Source organism: Astyanax mexicanus, chromosome 1, assembly GCF_023375975.1.
Source record: "Astyanax mexicanus isolate ESR-SI-001 chromosome 1, AstMex3_surface, whole genome shotgun sequence".
Classification (NCBI taxonomy): domain Eukaryota; kingdom Metazoa; phylum Chordata; class Actinopteri; order Characiformes; family Acestrorhamphidae; genus Astyanax; species Astyanax mexicanus.
In genome coordinates this window covers 18988001-19007109 of record NC_064408.1, presented here as the reverse complement: position 1 = coordinate 19007109, position 19109 = coordinate 18988001, and the positions used below count along the sequence as shown (strand labels likewise).

General features: G+C 36.6%; 1 protein-coding gene across 1 annotated transcript in view; it reads left to right on the top strand.

Annotated features, from left to right (window-relative positions):
• Positions 1-19109, top strand: part of pcsk5a (proprotein convertase subtilisin/kexin type 5a) — a 41877-nt gene that overhangs the window by 6617 nt on the left and 16151 nt on the right. Inside the window, exons 9-23 of the mRNA XM_049474316.1 lie at positions 1325-1425; positions 1526-1629; positions 3135-3252; positions 3377-3565; positions 5478-5611; positions 7238-7357; positions 7837-7939; positions 8611-8801; positions 9825-9909; positions 10223-10326; positions 10453-10594; positions 12175-12290; positions 12378-12480; positions 15343-15479; positions 17893-18093. Coding sequence (XP_049330273.1) covers positions 1325-1425; positions 1526-1629; positions 3135-3252; positions 3377-3565; positions 5478-5611; positions 7238-7357; positions 7837-7939; positions 8611-8801; positions 9825-9909; positions 10223-10326; positions 10453-10594; positions 12175-12290; positions 12378-12480; positions 15343-15479; positions 17893-18093 — 1948 coding nt within the window. The remainder of the gene's footprint in view (positions 1-1324; positions 1426-1525; positions 1630-3134; positions 3253-3376; positions 3566-5477; positions 5612-7237; positions 7358-7836; positions 7940-8610; positions 8802-9824; positions 9910-10222; positions 10327-10452; positions 10595-12174; positions 12291-12377; positions 12481-15342; positions 15480-17892; positions 18094-19109) is intronic.

The following is a 19109-nucleotide window of genomic DNA, read 5'->3' as shown; positions in this document are numbered from 1 at the left end:
AGAGTTTAAAATGACTTCTGTAGAAACTTTTTACTCAATGCAAGTATTTTAAAAAAGCTTAGTTGAACATTTTGCTTAAGTTCTTTTGAGTCTCTGTACGGATCATCTTCATACTATTCAACATATGTCTGCTATGTTCTTGCTGGAGTGTGGGCATGACGTGTGCAGTTGTGATGGATGGAGTATGAACCAATAGGGAGTCAGAATGGTATATGTTTATACCTCTCATCCAACCACAATCAGATTGACTCTGTCTGGATGGAGAGATTTATCTGGATAGATTTTTTTTGTTTTTGAAACATGAGAAGCTGGAATGAAAACATGCTAAAGTGAAATAGGAGAAACAAGTAAAAAGTTCAGATTATTGTGTGAAAATGTAAGGTAATGAAGTATTTGTGCTTTGAAACATGTAATACTATGACATTTTTGCTGTTTCAGTTGTACCTGTCAGATTTAATTTTATAGTTTAATCTGCATGCATAATCAAATAATTAAGTTTTTATAATATATGCTAGATTGTTATGCTTCATCAAAACCCCAACTGTTAGGTAGCAGTATTGTACTTTCTCTTTAAATCACACTATTCTGATTAGGGGTTTTCCTAAAATATAATTCATATGAATAATTTCAGAATATTATCTTGTTTCCAGTAGTACAATATATTGTTATATATTGAATGGTAACCCACATATCACCACATTTTTGCCTACTAATGAAGGTTAGGGTCACAGATGATAAAGGATGAGAGGGTTGACAGAAGTGCAGGTAAAGAGATTTACCTAAACAAGACTAAAAAAGACTAAATTAAAGGCAAAACAAAAAAGCAAACATGGGAAGGGTGTTTGGTAAAAACCAAATAAACAAGACTAAGCAAACTACAAAAAGTCAAAACTAAAGAAAACGAGAATATGAAAACTACACTAAATAAACATGACTAAGAAAACAAGAAACAACAGAACAACCAAGAACAGACAAGGAGCATAAACAAACATTTCCATATCAGAAAGAACAAAGCATACAGAAAACCAGACAAGCACTGAAACAAAGCGGCTCTATATACACAGGGAGACTGGGAACACCTGGAGGAGATAACAAGGGGGTGGGGTAATACATGACCACAGGGAGAACACTGATGATGGGGTGGGGCCATGTGCTAAAAGAGAAAACAACGAGGCTGGGGAAATGACAGGAACAGACAGGCAGAAAAGCAGGACAGGAAAAGAAAGGACACAATAAGGAAGATAACAAGATAGACAAGAGATAAGTTGTGACAGTTAGCCAGTGTGGATTCACTGTTGTAAATTTTTTGTGTGTATATGTGCAGGTGACGACTGATCTGAGGCAACGCTGTACTGATGAGCACTCTGGTACCTCAGCCTCGGCTCCCATAGCTGCTGGAATCATTGCCCTGACCCTGGAGGCAAAGTAATGCTTAACCTATTCTCCTGTTATGTAGATAGTATTTAAAATATGAATATTATGGAACTGCATTTGAATTTTATTCTATTTTCATGTCTCACCTTAGTCCTTTGCTGACCTGGAGGGATGTGCAGCACATCATTGTGAAAACATCACGCCGAGGTCACCTCAGTGCCCCTGATTGGCAGAGCAATGGAGCTGGATATGATGGTATTCCAGTTTAAAGCTTTATGAAGAGTGTCTAATATAAAATCCAGACAGAATGCACCAAGAATGAGTACATGTATGAGTATATGAATGCACTGTATGTGAATGTGATGATCATACCGTATATTTCAGTGAACACAATATTAGAGCAAAAGGCTAAGTTTTCTTGTATCCATCCTGGATACAAGATGAGATAAGGTTGAGAATGGAGGCGTACAGGCTCTATGTGGCATTCTGCAGCACATTTACCTACATATTTTGCAGCTGGGCCTGTAGATCCTGCTATACACTGATAGGTTGCTAAAGCTGGCATTCCAGCTGTTCCCATAAATGCTTGATTTGTGATAAATCTAGCAATCAGGCATGCCAAAGATGTGTTGCAATCTGGCACAGATACTCCTAGGAATGTTTGGCTGAGTGTGGGTTTTAACAGGTTATCCTGTTAAAAATGCCAGTTATGAGAGGCAACACATGTTGGTGCAGGATGCCGTGCACATATTGCTAACCTGATCATTTTTTGTGATTTGCTGTTTCTTTTATGGCTACTTTCACATTAACAGGCTGATGTGACTTAAATCAGTTTTTTCCTCAATGTAGCTGAGATCTGATTTTTTCATGACTGTGTGAACGTGCCAAATCAGATTTTTGCAAATCAGATTTGAGTCACTTTCATAAATGTGAACGGAAAATCGGAATTTATGCTTCTCTCTCGTACCCACAAACACATCTCTTGGTGCAGCTGTGCAGCTATATCTGCAAAAACAGCAAAAGCAAACCACCTGGCCTTTTTTCACCTCCTCGACCTGAGCTTTTCAGGTTTTCAGACCAGCTGTTTACTCTCCACTGGAGCAAAAGATGCTCCACATATGAGCTGCTAACACATTTATTTCCCTTTATAGAGTCGTTTCTCAAATATGACGTTTTTTGTTGTTGGTGAAGAAGGAGACGTTTATATATGAGCAATGTGGCTTGTAGTGTGAAGGTAGCCTGTAATGTTTTTGGTTTTAGTTGTTTTACTTAAGGCTGGTTTCTCAGTAATGTGTATAGAGGCAAACCCTTTAGTTAAGGTAAAACGATAGTTTACTCCTTTCACATCGTTCAGATAACTATCCATTTTTACACTCCACTGGACAAACAAACTTTCTCTCCACATTTCCACAAGTACAATTATTAAACAAAAATGCTGGCCACAGTGAAAAAAAAACAGCTGATGGCTCTACGCAAAACACTCGCTAATCCACTGCTTTCCCCCAAAACTGGATTTCTCTTAAAGAGGTAGTACCCATTTATATTCAGACTGCAGGACCACCCTATGAACTAACACACAAAAATAAACATATCTAGTTTAAACCCAAATATTACACAAACTAAAAAACTGTCTCATACAAACAAAATATCTGAAACCAATAGACACAAAAAAATAATTACTGATAATAAACATAAATCATCAGTTTTAGTACTTGGTCCCACACAATGTGTAAAGTGTATTCTCTTTGCTCTTGTAACAGTTAGTCATCTGTATGGGTTTGGGCTGATGGACGCCGAGGCAATGGTGAAAGAGGCAGAGACCTGGCGAGAGGTTCCTACTCAACATGTGTGTGAAGAAAGGACTGTTCAGAATGCAAGGTAGCATTTGGATTTATTAATGAATTTAACTATTAAATTTGCAAACTTTAACATTCCTGTCAACTTTATTAAGCAGCTTTAATTATTTTCTCTCTTTCTTTATTGCGTTTTTCTCTTGTTTCAGAGTCATTAGTCCAGAGAAAGTGTTGAGGTTACTCTACAAATCCTCAGGCTGCTCTGCCCAGCGTACCCAGCATGTGGCTTATGTGGAGCATGTGATCATACGGGTCACCATCACACACCCACGCCGTGGAGACTTGTCCATAGCCCTCACCTCCCCAGCCGGCACCAAATCTCAGCTTCTTGCTCTGCGGTAAGAATACACCAACCAGCACAAACCGGAGTAAACTCATTCAACATGATTTCAAATTTCAAAGCATTTTTCATATGCTAGCATAGTTTTACTTTAATATGCTTTGGTCGAGATTGACAACACCACCTCTAGAGTTTAAGTAAGAGAACATGACAATACTGAAACTTTTTTTTTTACTTCCTTGTTTTTTTTCCCTGCCCACTGACCTATAAACCAATATGGCAAGGATTTGTTACTGGGAGAAGTATTTAATTGTTTAATTTTCATAAGTGTATCAGTCACCTCCTGTGTTAGCTGTAGCTCCATATTAGCTCCTCACTGTGTAATAATAATAATTATCTCTATTCTGAAAAACACACTTACACTTCCAGCTCTCAGTTTTTTTGTTATGGTGTTTTTAACAGCACAGGAGTGTCAAGCTCTTATTGGATTTCACCATGGATTTGTAATGAAATAGATTGAGATGGGGTGGAGTAAGAGGACATTGAGGAGATAAGGGTGGAAAAATAAGGTATTGAGGAAGTGGGTATGCAGTAATGAAAAGTTGAGGATATAGTAATGGAGTAAGGGGCATCAAGGAGCTGGGGGTGGAGCTATGCATCTTCCAAGTGCGTAAATTTTTGGCAGTTCCTATGTCATGTGTGGGGCTACTGCTAAAATAGTCATGTTTTAAAAAGTTCCGTTGCCGGCAACTTTACTGTCAGTGCTGGACATTATTTATAAACTTGCTCCCTCCAGCTCCCTCAAATTATTGGACCCAGTGTATCACTCTGCACTGAGGTTCATTACTGGAGATCCATACAGAACTCATCACTGTGAGCTGTATGCAAAAGTTGGTTGGCCATTTTTAACGGTACGAAGGGAAACACACTGGTTGATTTTTATTTATAAGACACTCTCCGGTCATTTGCCAGAATACATCACTTCATTGATGAATGTAAAAAACTGTAATTATCAGACTCGCTCAAGTGATTGGATCAGCTGCCAGGTTCCGAAAGTTTTTAGTGAACTGGGAAAATCTGCTTTTAGCTACAGTGCACCAGTGAGCTGGAATTCACTACAGGACACTCTAAAACTCAGCTCACTGGTGTCACTCAATAATTTTAAACTATTAATATCTAACCACATTCAGACAGCCTGTTCCTGTTTTACTTAATCTTATTTATTCTTAACTTTTATTTTAGTTCTTCTTTTAGTTTTATTTCCTTTTTTTTATTTTGTTTCCTTATTTTATTTTCATTTTATTTATTTTTTTATTATTTTTATTCTTATAGTTATTATATTATTATTTTTATGATTCTAATAGTTTCGTATGTTTGCTTTTTATCTTATTTTGATTTTCTTTTATTGTTATTACTATTTTTATTATTATTGCTTTTATTTTTGTTAGTTCATTTATTTACAAGTTAGTTTTAGCAAATTTTTGCCCATTTTTGTTGTATTAGTCTTCCTTTCTTTAGATTTTAATTTTTGTCAATTAAACCATACTTAATTATAATCATTAATTTTATTTTTTTATTTATTTTTATTTTTTTATTATATATATATATATTTTTTTTATCTATTTTTATATTTTATTTACTGATATTTTACAATAATTAAATGTACCTTTTATTTTCTCTGTTATGTCAATCCCTGGTTCTGTAAATGCTCGGCTACATTGAAAATGAGGGCTGCCCTCAATGTACATCCGAGTTAAAATAAAGGTTGATTGATTGATTGATTTATTTATGTTTTACATCTTTTTTTTACTTATGTATCCCAAAATAAGTATATAAATCCTTGGTTGTAGTTTTCTTAAATCAAATCAATTCTTAAACCAGAAATGTTTTATGTTTTTGCTGTAATCATTCATTTATTTTTTGAGTAGAAGTCGTATAAGTGACTCTTTCTTCACTGGTGTTGTACTCAGGCCTAATGACCACTCTACGGGTGGCTTTGTGAAATGGGAGTTCATGACCACACACTGCTGGGGTGAGAAAGCAGCAGGAGACTGGATCCTGGAAATCAGAGACTCCCCATCCCTAAAGAGGAACACTCGACCTGGTAAAGGGCCGCTCGGTTTCTGTATGCCAGCAACACTTCACTGCATTTCTGTGTTCTCTTAACCTAAACGTTTACTGTGTTAATAGACAGGTACTTATGTATCTAATTTGTAGGGATACATGAATACCGATATCTGTATTTGGCCCGATATCATGCTAATGTAATCATACTCACCAACTAATACCAATATCCAATTCATATTGCACATTGCTGTGCTAACGAACACACAACTTGATTGTTCAAGTCAGAATTATATATTCAGTCCCAGATTTACAACACAGAAAAAGGAGAGAGAGAGAACAAAGGAGAACAAGACAGAACACAACTGTAAGAACACCAGCAGCTCAGCAAAACGTGATTTATAAAGTACTACATGAGAAGCAACAGAGCTTTGGTGAGTTTTACACCCTTCTGGCACCAGTTTAATGGTGCCTGTGGATCCCAAGCTCAGCTTCCCAGAACCTGCTGAACCCAAAGCAGTCATTAGTCCACCTTTAAGCGCATACATCCAAAGCAAGATCCACAGACAGTAAAAATAGGCAGGTAAAAAAGTAAAACTTACTAAAAACGATGCTTGCTCAGCCCCTTCTCCTCACTCCTGTCTTATTTACTTTCTGTTTGTTCTTTAAAAGTCTTATCTAAATGGCTGATGTGGTCCTAAACCTATTATTTATTTATTTTTATCTAAGCATTCTTAATTTCTTTCAATTTGCTTGTTTGGAAAGTAAAGTAAAGTAAAAAAGCTTTATACAAGGTGACTCTCAGAACAAAAACTCAAAATTAAGAACTGTTAAGAACTCTTGTCTTGTATTACTTTACACTATTACTATTAATAATAATTACACTATAATATAATGCTTAATTTTAAGAATGTATCAGTTCCGGGGTTCTGTCGAGATGCGCTTCCCATCAATCTGTGCTTCCTTAAGGCACTGCGCATGCGCTGATCTATATTTTTTAGTTTTAGTTTAGTTTAGTTTCTCATGTTTTTTGTTTGTTTGTATTTTTTTAATAAAACATCTATAATGCATATAATCCTGGACTCTCTTTCATTGCACAGAAGTGTAAATGAAAATTACTAATATTAATAATACATACAATAATTATAAAAAAAAATTAAAATACAAAAGCAGTTTTAATGACCCCCTCATTACCAAAACTTTACCATGATACAGTGATTTATGCTGTCCAAATATACTAACCTACATCTACTGGGATTTCTACTGGGAACATGCTGTAATATTGTGCTTCTTTTTTATTTTTACAGTTAAATATATAGGGTAGCGCGGTTTGACAAGGTAGCACATCTCGACAGAACACCGGTAGCAGTAATGGCGAGAACAACTCTGTTGGGAAAAAATAGTATCAATTTATTAATTTAATTTACTAATTTGATAAATCTATGGTAGATAAATATTCTTTAGGTCATGGACTTTAGAATATGGTCTCTGCCAGCCTGTAAAACTGATTTAATTCTGTGTAAATGTACAGTGACCTAAACTACTTTCCACAGCCGGTTGCAATTGGGTTCATTCATCAGCTGAACTCTTAGCATTTCACAAGGAAGTTAGTCCCAGTCACTCATAGTAGGTCTCACTTACTCTTTTCTGAATTCTCTGTGTGTAGGGAAACTGATGGAATGGGCTTTGGTGTTTTATGGCACCTCCAGCCACCCATATCAGCGACACGAGCAGCCCCGCTCAGCGGAGATGTCCCCCGATGATGACAATACTGAGGAATACAACAGTGGGTTTTCTAAATGATTCAGTTCAGTGAAATGGTCAAGTATTAGTTCAGTAAGACTACACATTTGGAAAACGCTAGGAGCAGTGCGGGCACTTAGCAGCTTCAACATGACACAAAGTTTTAAAGAACAGCTCCTTTCATCTTTTTAATGTGTGCTTATCACTAAGGCAGGTGGAGACCTCTAGAGGAAGCCTCCAGTAACACATTTAACACAACTGTCTCAGTGATAAGGACACTGTGTGGACCTTTATGTTCATGAAGCTGCGTGCGTGTATTGACATAAAAACTGTTTGGTGCATCTAAAAAAGGCTAAATCATAACAGAAATAAAATCTAATTTAATGTGACATTAATTTAAATTGAATAGAATGTATATACCCTAAAATAAAATTTAAGATACATTTCGTCTGCTACTGGTTGCATATTTTCATGTGTATTCTTTTTTCTCCTAATATCTGTTCTTCTTTTTATCTGGGAAAGGTTCTTGTGACCCAGAATGCAGTGAAGATGGCTGTGAGGGTCCAGGTCCACATCAGTGTGTTTCCTGCTTGCACTATTTTTTAAAATTCAAGAATGGCACCAGGTCTGACTTTTGATTACTGTATTTTATGGACTACAAGGTGTGCCATATTATAAGGCACATTATCAATAAATCTATTTTTTGTCTATTTTTATACATTAGGCACACAAAATTATATGGTGCATTTTAGGCGACACTAGTAACGAACAGGGGTGTCGCCACGGTTTCCATTTTATTCAGCAGGTCTCACCGCTGTAATTCTTAAAAAAAACATTTTCTTTCAAAGTCAAAGTCAGCTTCATTTCACATAGCTTGTTTTAACATGGTAAACACACAGGCTACAGGCCGATATACTCACTTCTGAATAAGAAAAGAGCTAGCGCTTAGTGCGGTTAGTGGCTAATGCTAATACTGCTCCAGTCTTGGTGCTGAAGAAACTTCACTAAAACTTCTGTATAACGCTGCACTTCACCGGAGTGGCTTTATTGTTCCTTCCATCCTTCCAACCTGACTGGTAAAATTCATAAGTTACATACTGATTATAAACGCACTATCAACTTTTGAGAAAATTAAAGGAGTTTAAATGCTGTTTTTTTATTAGTTTGCAGTGTGTTCTTATTTATAGATTGATGATTTATAGTGAGACGAAAATCTCAACACTGAAAAAGTATATACTGTAAAACATAAATACTTTAAATTATCTAACTCCTCTGTGTTTGTGTGTGTGTGTGCAGGACATGTGTGTCTCGTTGCCCACAGGGCTTTTGGGGTGACAGGAAGCGCTGTAAAAAATGCTACTCTTCCTGTACAACATGTACAGGCAGCCGTAGTGACCAGTGCACATCCTGCAAGCCTGGACACCACTTGGACTTGGAGAACGGCAGCTGTGTGACCAGTTGTGGGGATGGGTCCTACATTGACCATGGCAAGTAGACTAATATGCATCAGTAGGTGGAAAAAAAAACAAATATAAAAAATAATATAATGTAATGTAATATCTATTTTATATTTTGGTATCTGTCTTTTTCTATTTTGTAATTTTATAAAATTTTCTTCCAAATAACTGTAATTAAGATTACCAGAATTGTTCTGAACTGTCCTGACAAGTGGTATAACTACTGGGATAAAGAGAGAGAACATTAGAATCCCAAACCGGTTGGGTTGGATAGTTTTACAGTGTGACTCAAAATGTTACCTTGCCAATGTGTTGGCAAATCCAGTCAGTCCAGGTTCCACAAATTTTCCAGCCATCCCAATATTTCTGTAAATGTCTTTGCTATATTAGGGCACAGAAATGTGTTTCAAACACCTCCAGAATCTGTAAAGACTGAGCTTTTGATTGTGTCTTATCGCAAAATTGTATGCAACTCATATCTAGAGTTATGAGGCTATTTCTATTATTAGAAACTTTTCTCTTGTGTGGTATTATTTAAAAAAATATTAATAGAAACATTGAGAAATATCAAATTTAATGACCTGACAAGTTTGCAGACCCCAAAATGTTGACCAAAACAGAGAGAATACCTCCATGACAGCGAACGGAGAGCTTTGACTTATATGCTTATGCATATTCATATTAGAATTAGTTTCCTGCTCACTTGATTCACGTTTAATCTCTTCCATTGAACAACCACATATCAACCATATATTCGTCCTATTTTTGTGGAATTGTTTGTTTACCTTAACTATATTTCTTATTTTATATTAAATGCCTTTATGAATATATTTAATCACATTTTAATTTTATAAGGTAAAACATACAAAATAAAATCCAAAAGGAAGAATGTTTGATATACAGTTGTTCATTGGGAAGGGCTCAATGAGAAAACACCCTGAAAAACATCACATCAGTTCTTCTCTTTACTGATAGTGTTAATCAAAGTATCTTTATGGTGTTGTGTTTCTCCTAATCAACGTATGGTGTACTGTGCCGTTTTCCCCACTACAGAGGAGAACATGTGCAGAAAATGCAGTGAGAACTGTGAGAAGTGCACCTCATCCAGTATTTGCACAGAATGTACAGAAGGCACAAGGTAAAAGGGGTTTTATACATATTGTCAACCTTAATTTAAGCAAACACGATTCTGTACAGGGTTCTATACAGAATTCTACATAGCGTCTATAAAATATTCTGTATAGAACCATTTACGCAGGGTTTGTCACCAATGTAAGGAGCCGTTTAACCAAACAAAGAACCATTCTTTAATGGTTCTTTAAATTAACATGGTTTTATATAGGATAATATGTAAAAACTTAATAAACCCTTTATGAGTGTATGAGGAATACAAATATTTAATCAGGTTTCTGTAACTCTCTCACACACACAATCTCTTTTTACTCTCTCAGCCTGGTTGGAAACAAGTGCCAGAAGAGTTGTGAGGATGGTACCTTCTATAGTGAGCAGAGTGATGAGTGTGAGCCATGCCATGAAGCCTGTGCCACCTGTGCAGGTACTGACCAAGCAGAGCCGAGGCCATGCAAGACTGGGTTGTTTGGGGAATGATCTGATATTTAACCTGGTTTTTATGATTTCATGAAAGTATATATTTGTGTGGTGTGTGTGTGTGTGTGTGCAGCTGCAGGTCTAGAGTCATGTAACCGCTGCGCTGATGAATATCTGATGGAGGACTGGATGTGTGTGACATCCTGCAGACAGGGGTTTTACCCTACACAGTCTCGGATGGACAACACAGGACAGACACAGGGCTTCTGCAGGAGGTTTGTGTTTGGGGGTCTAATTTCACCTCAATAAGCAAAATACATGGATAAGCTGGTTTCTTGAAACCATCTGATTCACAAATGTACTTTAAAATATCATAGATATGCTCGTAGTGCAGTATAATAAAAGCAATGTTAAGGTCATAGCTATCATAGCTATATAAAGGCTCGTGTTAACATTCGTGTTCAGAGACCCATTTAACTTTATAGATCCTTTAATTTAAGCCCACACAGGCCCTAGAATAGAATCCCGTGGGACCCCAACAAGAAATGCTAAATCAAAATGTAGGGAGTTAATTAGTGAAAAGAAATGATTAAGTATAATGATACGGTATAATCAGGTTAGATCTCAGGCTCTGATAATAGAATGAGACGATCTGGAGAAGCCACACATGAGCCAGTGGTCACTATCCCCAAAGCCAATCATTGGCTAAAAGAGTAGAGAGTTCCATTCTTCTAAAGCGCTGCCAATATGATCGAAAGATCACTGGTTCGCATCCCGATCATGCAGCTTGCCATCAGCTGCCGGAGGCCTGAGAGAGCACAATTGGCCTTGTTGCCACTGTTGATGGCGCTCTCTCCCCTCTACTCATCACTCCGAGAGTGATGTCGATCAGCACAATGCGTCTGTGAGCTGATGTATCGGGACCAAGTCGCTGCACTTTCCTATTAGGCAATGAGCATCAACAGAAGTTTGTAAAGGGGCGGAGTCTGACTCTACATGTGTCGGAGGAGGCATGTGCTAGCCTTCACCTTCCAGTTGTTGTGGTATTACCTGTAATAAGAAATATACAGCTGACTAGCAGTTGAATGGGTGCGACAATTGGCCTAGCTAAATTGGGAAAATTTTGAAAAAAATTGAAATAAATTTCAATTAGAAGTAAATAAATATGTAAAATAAGTACCCTACACAAATGTTCTCATGGCTGAAAGTAATCAAATAGATTATGTAAAAATATGATTGCAGTATGTTCAGAAAACAGCAGCTAGGGCAGATGATGGCATCTTGTTCACTTTATATACAGTTGAAAATACTGTAGAAAATAATAAGTAGAAATTACTGTAGACAGAAAAAACTGTAGAAAATAAATGATTTTTTAATTATCACTTTCTCCCGTTTGCTGAAATACATTTATATCTTTCTATTCCACATACTCAGTTGCATACCTGAGATACAGCTTTTAGTGTGAAAAGCTTAACATTTTATTAAGCTTAACTGTATCTCCTCTTTTCAAAATTACTGCCTTTTTATTTGTAGCCTCCCCATATACTGTGTTTATTATTATACATGTTTTTTGTTTTTATTCTTGCTTTTCTGACATTCATTTACTGCTTTATTGTACAGTGTCTGTGGATACCTTAAAAGACTTAAAAGATTAATTAATAATTCTGTTAATATAAAACATTTAGTATAAATCTATCCTTGAAGAATATGGCCTGTAATGAAGCAAAGTGGTGACAGAGTCTCTTTTAATACATTAAATAATTTAAGAACAAACTGTTCATTTGATAAATTAAACGTCTTAACGTATATGGGGAGACTCGGTTCATGCAGGATCTCAGTTTATTTCTCTTTACAGGTGTGATACCAGCTGTCTAGCCTGTGTTGGTCCAGGTAAAGGTAACTGCAGTGAGTGTGTGGATGGACACACGCTGCAGGATGGAGTGTGTGTGCTGAGTCATGACTGCAGTGATGGTAAGTAAGCTCAGCTTCTCAAACATTCAAATGCTGTTATTTGAGTGGAGGAGTGATCAGCATAGGGCATGTTTTCATGTGTAACAGGAGAGTACCAGGATGAGGGGGGGAACTGCCGTGCATGTGATACCACCTGTTATAAGTGCAAAGGACCAAAAGAGGAGGACTGCATTGGTTGCCCAGCCTCCCGGTGAGGATCACGGCTCGTTCTACGCATCCCTAGTCTTAATGGGGAGGATTCATAATGAACAGAATATATGGCAACCAAAAATACTGAAAATTCAGATTAAGGAAAATACATAATAATGATTAATTTATTTTAACCTTTTTAGACCCTGCATCCATTACAATGGACATCATTTTTTGTAATGTTTTGTTGCAAATAACACTATTTGAGAGCTGTTGTTTATCAGAATAGATCATAAACCAGCCTATTAAAAAATGTATAAACCAATGAACAATAACTTGGCCCCGCCCACTGCACTGAAAATCAGTAGTACTAGAGCCATTGAGGCAAAGTAACAGCTAATTTTATGTGATTTATTCGATTTAAAACACTTTTTTTTTTTTTTTTTTACTGTTAAGGGATAGTTTATGAAATAAAAAGGTCCATATGAAATATAAAATATTACACACTATCTTCTACTGCAGTGGAAATAATATATATATATATATATATATATATATATATATATATATATATATATATATATATATATATATATATATTAGTTAATTGGTTTATTTGCTATATAGATTTTATAGTAGAATATTAGAGTTTTCTTTACTGTGCATTACAGACAGAAAACAACATTCTTAATTTTTTTTCCATCACTGGAGATAATTCAGGTCTGAAAGGGTTAAGTCATATAGCAGCGCTGCGTATCTGAGTGCTACTGAATACAAGAAACGAAAGAGCCAATAAGGAAAGCAGAAAAACGACATGTTTAAGTTCATTTTTACACTCCTACAATCTACTCACAAATTACAAATTAAACACAATAAAGTGTTAAGAATCACTTATCGAACACAATCTCGCAGTTTCCAGCTGAACAATACCAGCTGCACAGGGCTAGGATAGTAACTTTAGGGCAAAGACTGGCTACATTGCTCTGTATACATTTTACTTATGTGTCATTCTGGAGTAGATGCGCTCTCATCCCTCTTCATTTATAAGACTGATTTGTTAACTGATGTATCAGAGCTGTGTACCTGCGCTTCCTCAGAGCATGCTGACTTCACAGTGATGCTGCATCAGCAATAGTTTGACAGAAGCCAACTTTACACTCCTAGTGTTGGGGGGGCTTTACTAGTGATAGGGTGAGATCTAATGCATTGGTTGATTTGTTTGTCTTCCAACTTGGTGAGAGAATTTAATAAAATAAGAAATATATTTTTAAAAAATCATCAAATCAAATCAAATCAAATTTATTTGTATAGCGCTTTTTACAACTGGTGTTGGCACAAAGCAGCTTTACAGAAACATGATTACAGGACAAGGAATCAGGCAAAACATTAAACATAGAAAATACAGAATACAGAACCCCCAGTGAGCGCGGAGGCAAGGAAAAACTCCCTCAGAGCTGCAGGAGGAGGAAGAAACCTTGGGAGGACCAAGACTCACATTAAAGGGGGGACCATCCTACCACTGGTCAAATGGCTTTTAAATTAATTTTAAAAAGTCTTTCATACATCCATATAGGTTTTATATATTCAGGTGTATAGCAGCTCCACTAATGGCTTATAGAGTAAGATGGATGATGAGCAGCTGATCTGTGGTGGTGGATGGAGAAGAGCTGACTTCAGAAACTTCCAGTCTGGAACTTCCACTCTTCCTCCTGCAGAGCTCCTCTGAATTTTAGAGACTACTAATAAACCAGCACCCTGAGATCTAAGTAATCGCGGTGGTTCATAACAGGAGATGAGGTCTTGTAAATACTCAGGAGCGAGCCCGTGTAGGGCTTTATACGGAGAATTTTATAGTCTATGCGGAATTTGACTGGAAGCCAGTGCAGTGCTGATAGTACTGGACTAATATGGTCAAATTTTCTCGTTTTAGTAAGGACCCTGGCTGCAGCATTTTGAACTAGCTGAAGTTTATTTAAGTTACTGCCGGAACATCCAGACAGTAGCGCATTACAATAATCTAGCCTTGAGGTAATAAAGGCATGTACTAATTTTTCTGCGTCATGCAGTGATAGGGCATTTCTTAGCTTGCCAATATTACGGAGGTGTAGAAAAGCTGTTCTAGTAACATTAGATATGTGTTTATCGAATGCTAGATCTGAATCTATGATAACTCCAAGGTTTTTAGCTGCTGAACCAGGGGTGGCTGAGAAGTCAGCCAGATTTAGCATTAAGTCTGATAATTTATTTCTAGCAGCTTTGGGGCCTAATAGGAGAACTTCTGTTTTATCACTATTTAATAGGAGGAAGTTGTGCGACATCCATGATTTTACATCTTCTACACAATCCTCGATTTTCTTTAATCTCACTCTGTCATCAGGTTTGGCTGATATGAAGAGCTGCGTGTCATCCGCATAACAATGAAAATTCACATCATGTTTTCTAATAACTTTGCCCAGTGGGAGCATATATAATGTAAATAATAACGGTCCTAATATCAGCACTGCTGAGGTTAATAGAATTGACTTGCAGAAGTATATGTATTGTGCTTTGATATAAAAACCATATTAAAATACATTTTTTTTAAATGGTAGTCAAAAGTTAATTTGGGCTATGTAATTAAAAATCCCCTAGTGCCAAATTGTTTATCATTGTTTGGCTTGTTTTTGGAAAAAAATAATTTAATATAAATTCCTATTAATAAAAATGTCAGTCTGGTTTGTTATTACATTATAATGAAATCTGGTGAGCTGCTAGTGAAATTGAACTAATCTTTTTTTTGAAAACAGGTTAAATTCTTGTTTAATGATATAGTGGTGCATACATTTTTTTTTTACAAAAATAGTTCTTAGTCAAATAAATGAATACAGTGTTCGTGAATGACTTTGTTTAGCTTAGTTGATCTGTTTCTGCTCTTGCTTCTCAGCTGGTTAGATGAGGGTCGTTGCACAGCGCGCTGCTCAGAGGGAAAGTACCAGTCTAATGGGCAGTGTCAAGTGTGTGACCACACCTGTGCAGATTGTGTGGATGCTGGTCCTGCTAACTGCACCAGCTGTGACAAAGGTAAGATACAACTGCTAAAGGTAGATATTTAGTTATAATTTTTTTATTAGTGTATTGTATTAGCGTAGTTTTGTTTTGATCATATGAGTATATTATTAGCTTCAAATGCATGCAGTGCACTTCATGAGTATCATGATTGTTAGCGCTGATAATACAGTTTCAATTGTTTTGGCACTTTTTAACACACTGGTTGGCTTAATATGACTGGTTATGGTTAAATTGCAAGAGATTTAGGAGAAAAAAAAACACAAACCATAGTCTTAATATGACTGGTTGTGGTTTGCACTTATTGTTTGCACTATATAAGACCTAGAAAAGTTTTATTTTTATTTTTTATTCTTATTTCATTTTCTTATAGAATCAATGTATGAGAGAAACCAGTCTGTTAAGTGTGTGTTATATGATTTTGTCAAATAAAACTAGTTAAAAAATAAAAAAATAGTTTTCAAGCCATTTTTCATTTGACGTTTTCTTTAAATTTTTATTTTTAAATCTCGTCTCGTCTCGTCTCATGATATTAATGTCTCGTCACACCCCTAATATTAGATATATTTACATTAGACAAACAATCATGACAAACACTGTTAAATTATGTAGCTGTGTAGCTCTGTAGAAGCAAATCAAAGGGGTATTACATTTCTCATTTTTTTTTTTTTTTTAAATTTCATGATACAGTCAGTCAAACACTCAGAAAATATATAAAAGATTGTAATACTTAAATGCAATTACAAAAGTCATGTATAATCTGACCGATTTCTCATCAGATCAGGTGGTGACCAATTAAATATCAGTAAACAAGAAAATCTGATTAACTATTAACAATTAAATCTGATTAACTGATTAACCGTCATTGTTGCTCTTACAGATTCTATAAAGTTTTCAAAAATGTTCAACTAAATGTAATCTTATGTTATCTTATTTTAAAGAATATTACACTTTATATTTTTACCTTAAAAATACTATCTAGAGAACAAAGGGTGGACTACCTTTGTCTCACCAGGTCTCAAGGGATTATTCGGCCCTTATTAATGGGAGACCTGTTCCTAAACAAATTAAAACGATGATGAATTGAAGTCTGTGATGATCCATTGACTGTTGCTCTTCCAGATGCTGTAACAATAAGAAGAATCTAAAAATCTATCTAGATAACAAAGGGTGGACTACCTTTGTCTCACCCTTTGTCTCACCCATTTTACGGGAAAAAAAGTGAAAACGGCAGGAAAGAAGGGTAAAATACGGTAGTTTCCAAGCCAAAACGGGACTTTCACACATAAACTTACGATTTTTTTTTTTTTTTACAAAAGGGCACTTTAGGCAGTAAGAGTTCAGGAGCAGTGCTTCGCCACAGAGTTTAGTACTAAATTACGGTCATTAATTAATACTAATTACAGCACAGCTGATCCAAATAATCAACTTAAAACTAACTAACTTAATCAACTAAGTGTCTGCCCTGCCCTGCCCCTGCCTGCCTGTGATACAGCAGGAAAACTAGCAGGAGAGAGTTACTCCAGAACCACAGAGCTAACCCAGCTAATTTAAGAGCCATAGTGTAAAAGGCTTAATGTAAAAAGGCTTAATGTGGGTTTTTTCCCCACTGAAACATATTATAAGGACAAATGTTAATGTGGCTTAATGTATTAAAACAACGAAGCAGAAGCACCAAACATCTCTAATTTATTTCACTGCATAATCAAGACAGTAAATGGTAAAATGTGTTATAGCATTTAAAGCTGGGTCTGGGGTAACTCTGTGCTGTTGGGTTAGTGAATTTCTGCTTTAACACTCTCAGCTCTCCTCAGTGAGGGCAGTTAATTCATTAGTTGGATCAGCTGTGTGTAATATGCTGTAAAAAGGGTCCCCTGCTGATATTTCTGCAGCTGCGCTGGGAGATAAGTTCACTCCGCTGTAGCATTAGCTTAAAGCTAGCATTTTTCTCATTACAACTCTTAAAAGATCTTGTGATTCAGAGGATCCTGTGTTTTTTAGGAAGTAAATGTGCACAGAATAAAACACACAGGGTTCGAAACATATTTATTTACCACAGAATGTGACAAAGGCGAGTTTTTGAAAAGCCCATTAATTTTTCTCATAGGGAAAAAAATGCTTAGACATGGAAGCTGTGGTCTATTAACTGAATCTTTATTGTCGCAGTGACGCACAGTCTATAAATATGTTTGAATATGTTTTTGCATTCAGAAGAGACTAAAATCACTGAGAACTTGGTGAAAACTACAATACCCTACTTCCCAATATAAAACTAAAACCTTTTAACACAATACAAGCTGTGTTTTATGTTTTCTTTTCAGTGGTTCAAACAGCTGGCCTTTACTGGCAACTAAATGCATCTGTACTTATAACTGATTTTTTTTTTATGTGATTATGTTGCTGTGATTATGTTATGTTACTGTTACAGATAAGTTTGGAGTGGATCGGTACCTGCATGGTGGAAATTGTGTGGCTGCCTGTCCCGAGGCTCACTTCCACACTGTGCTAAAGACCTGTGAGCCATGTCAGGAGCACTGCAGGCTGTGCACCTCTGCCACACACTGCCTCAAATGCAACAGCTCGTACTACCTCAGCCAAGGAACCTGCACTCCCCTCGAGTGTGGAGAGGGTAGGAGACATTGCTTATTCTGTATTATAATGTATTAATGGCTAGCTATTTTGCATAGTTATTATTATATTAATTATGTTTTACACCTTGTCTCAAATGTACCATATTTATCACACTATAAGGCACACTTAAAATCCTTTCATTTTCCCACAAATCGTCATTGTGCCTTATAATCCAGTGTGCCTTATGAATTTTACCAGTCAGATTGTAAGGAGCAGTAAAGGAGTTCATAGTTGAGTATTATTGGCTTGTAGCCTGCTCCTAACCACGACTGTCACTCCCCGATCTGTACCCCCTGCCCGATTTGTGCCGCGCATGCGCACGCATGCGCACTGCACACTGAGCAGGGGGCGCAGATCGGGCAGCCACGGCTGTCAACAGTTGTCGGTGCTGTGAGATCGCTGATCAAGCTTAACTTCCGTTTTCTGAATTCTAGATAGACAGATAGGTGTTTAAAATAATTAAAAATCGAAAATAATCTGTTAAAATGTGTGAGCCTGCTGTGTTTTTATTTATTTTTTGTTACATATACCAAGTCTGTAAATTACTTCACATTTAAAAATTCTTTTTATTCTTAAAATACACAGCAAATTATTATAAATAACAGGTACAACACATTCATCAAAATATCAGTTTATTTTACTCTCAGAAAAAGCATGAGAGCGAACCCATATCTCTCTCAACACACACACGCACACACACACACACACACACACACACACACTTTCCTTGCCCATTCCTTCGTTGGAGGATGGCGTGAATGCTGAATTTAACGAAAATGTACTCTGCACAGCTCTGTAAAACTTAAAATCCTTAATTTTGACACCACAGTGTACGAGCTGTTTGCGACAGTGTGGGCGGAAGTACACCTTGGCATTACCTACCCGATCTGTGCCCCTGCTCATCTCGCTCAGTTTGCAGTGCGCATGCGTGCGCATGCGCGGCACAAATCGGGCAGGGGGTACAGATCGGGGAGTGACAACGACTAGCACTCTGTAGCAGTATTAGCATTAGCC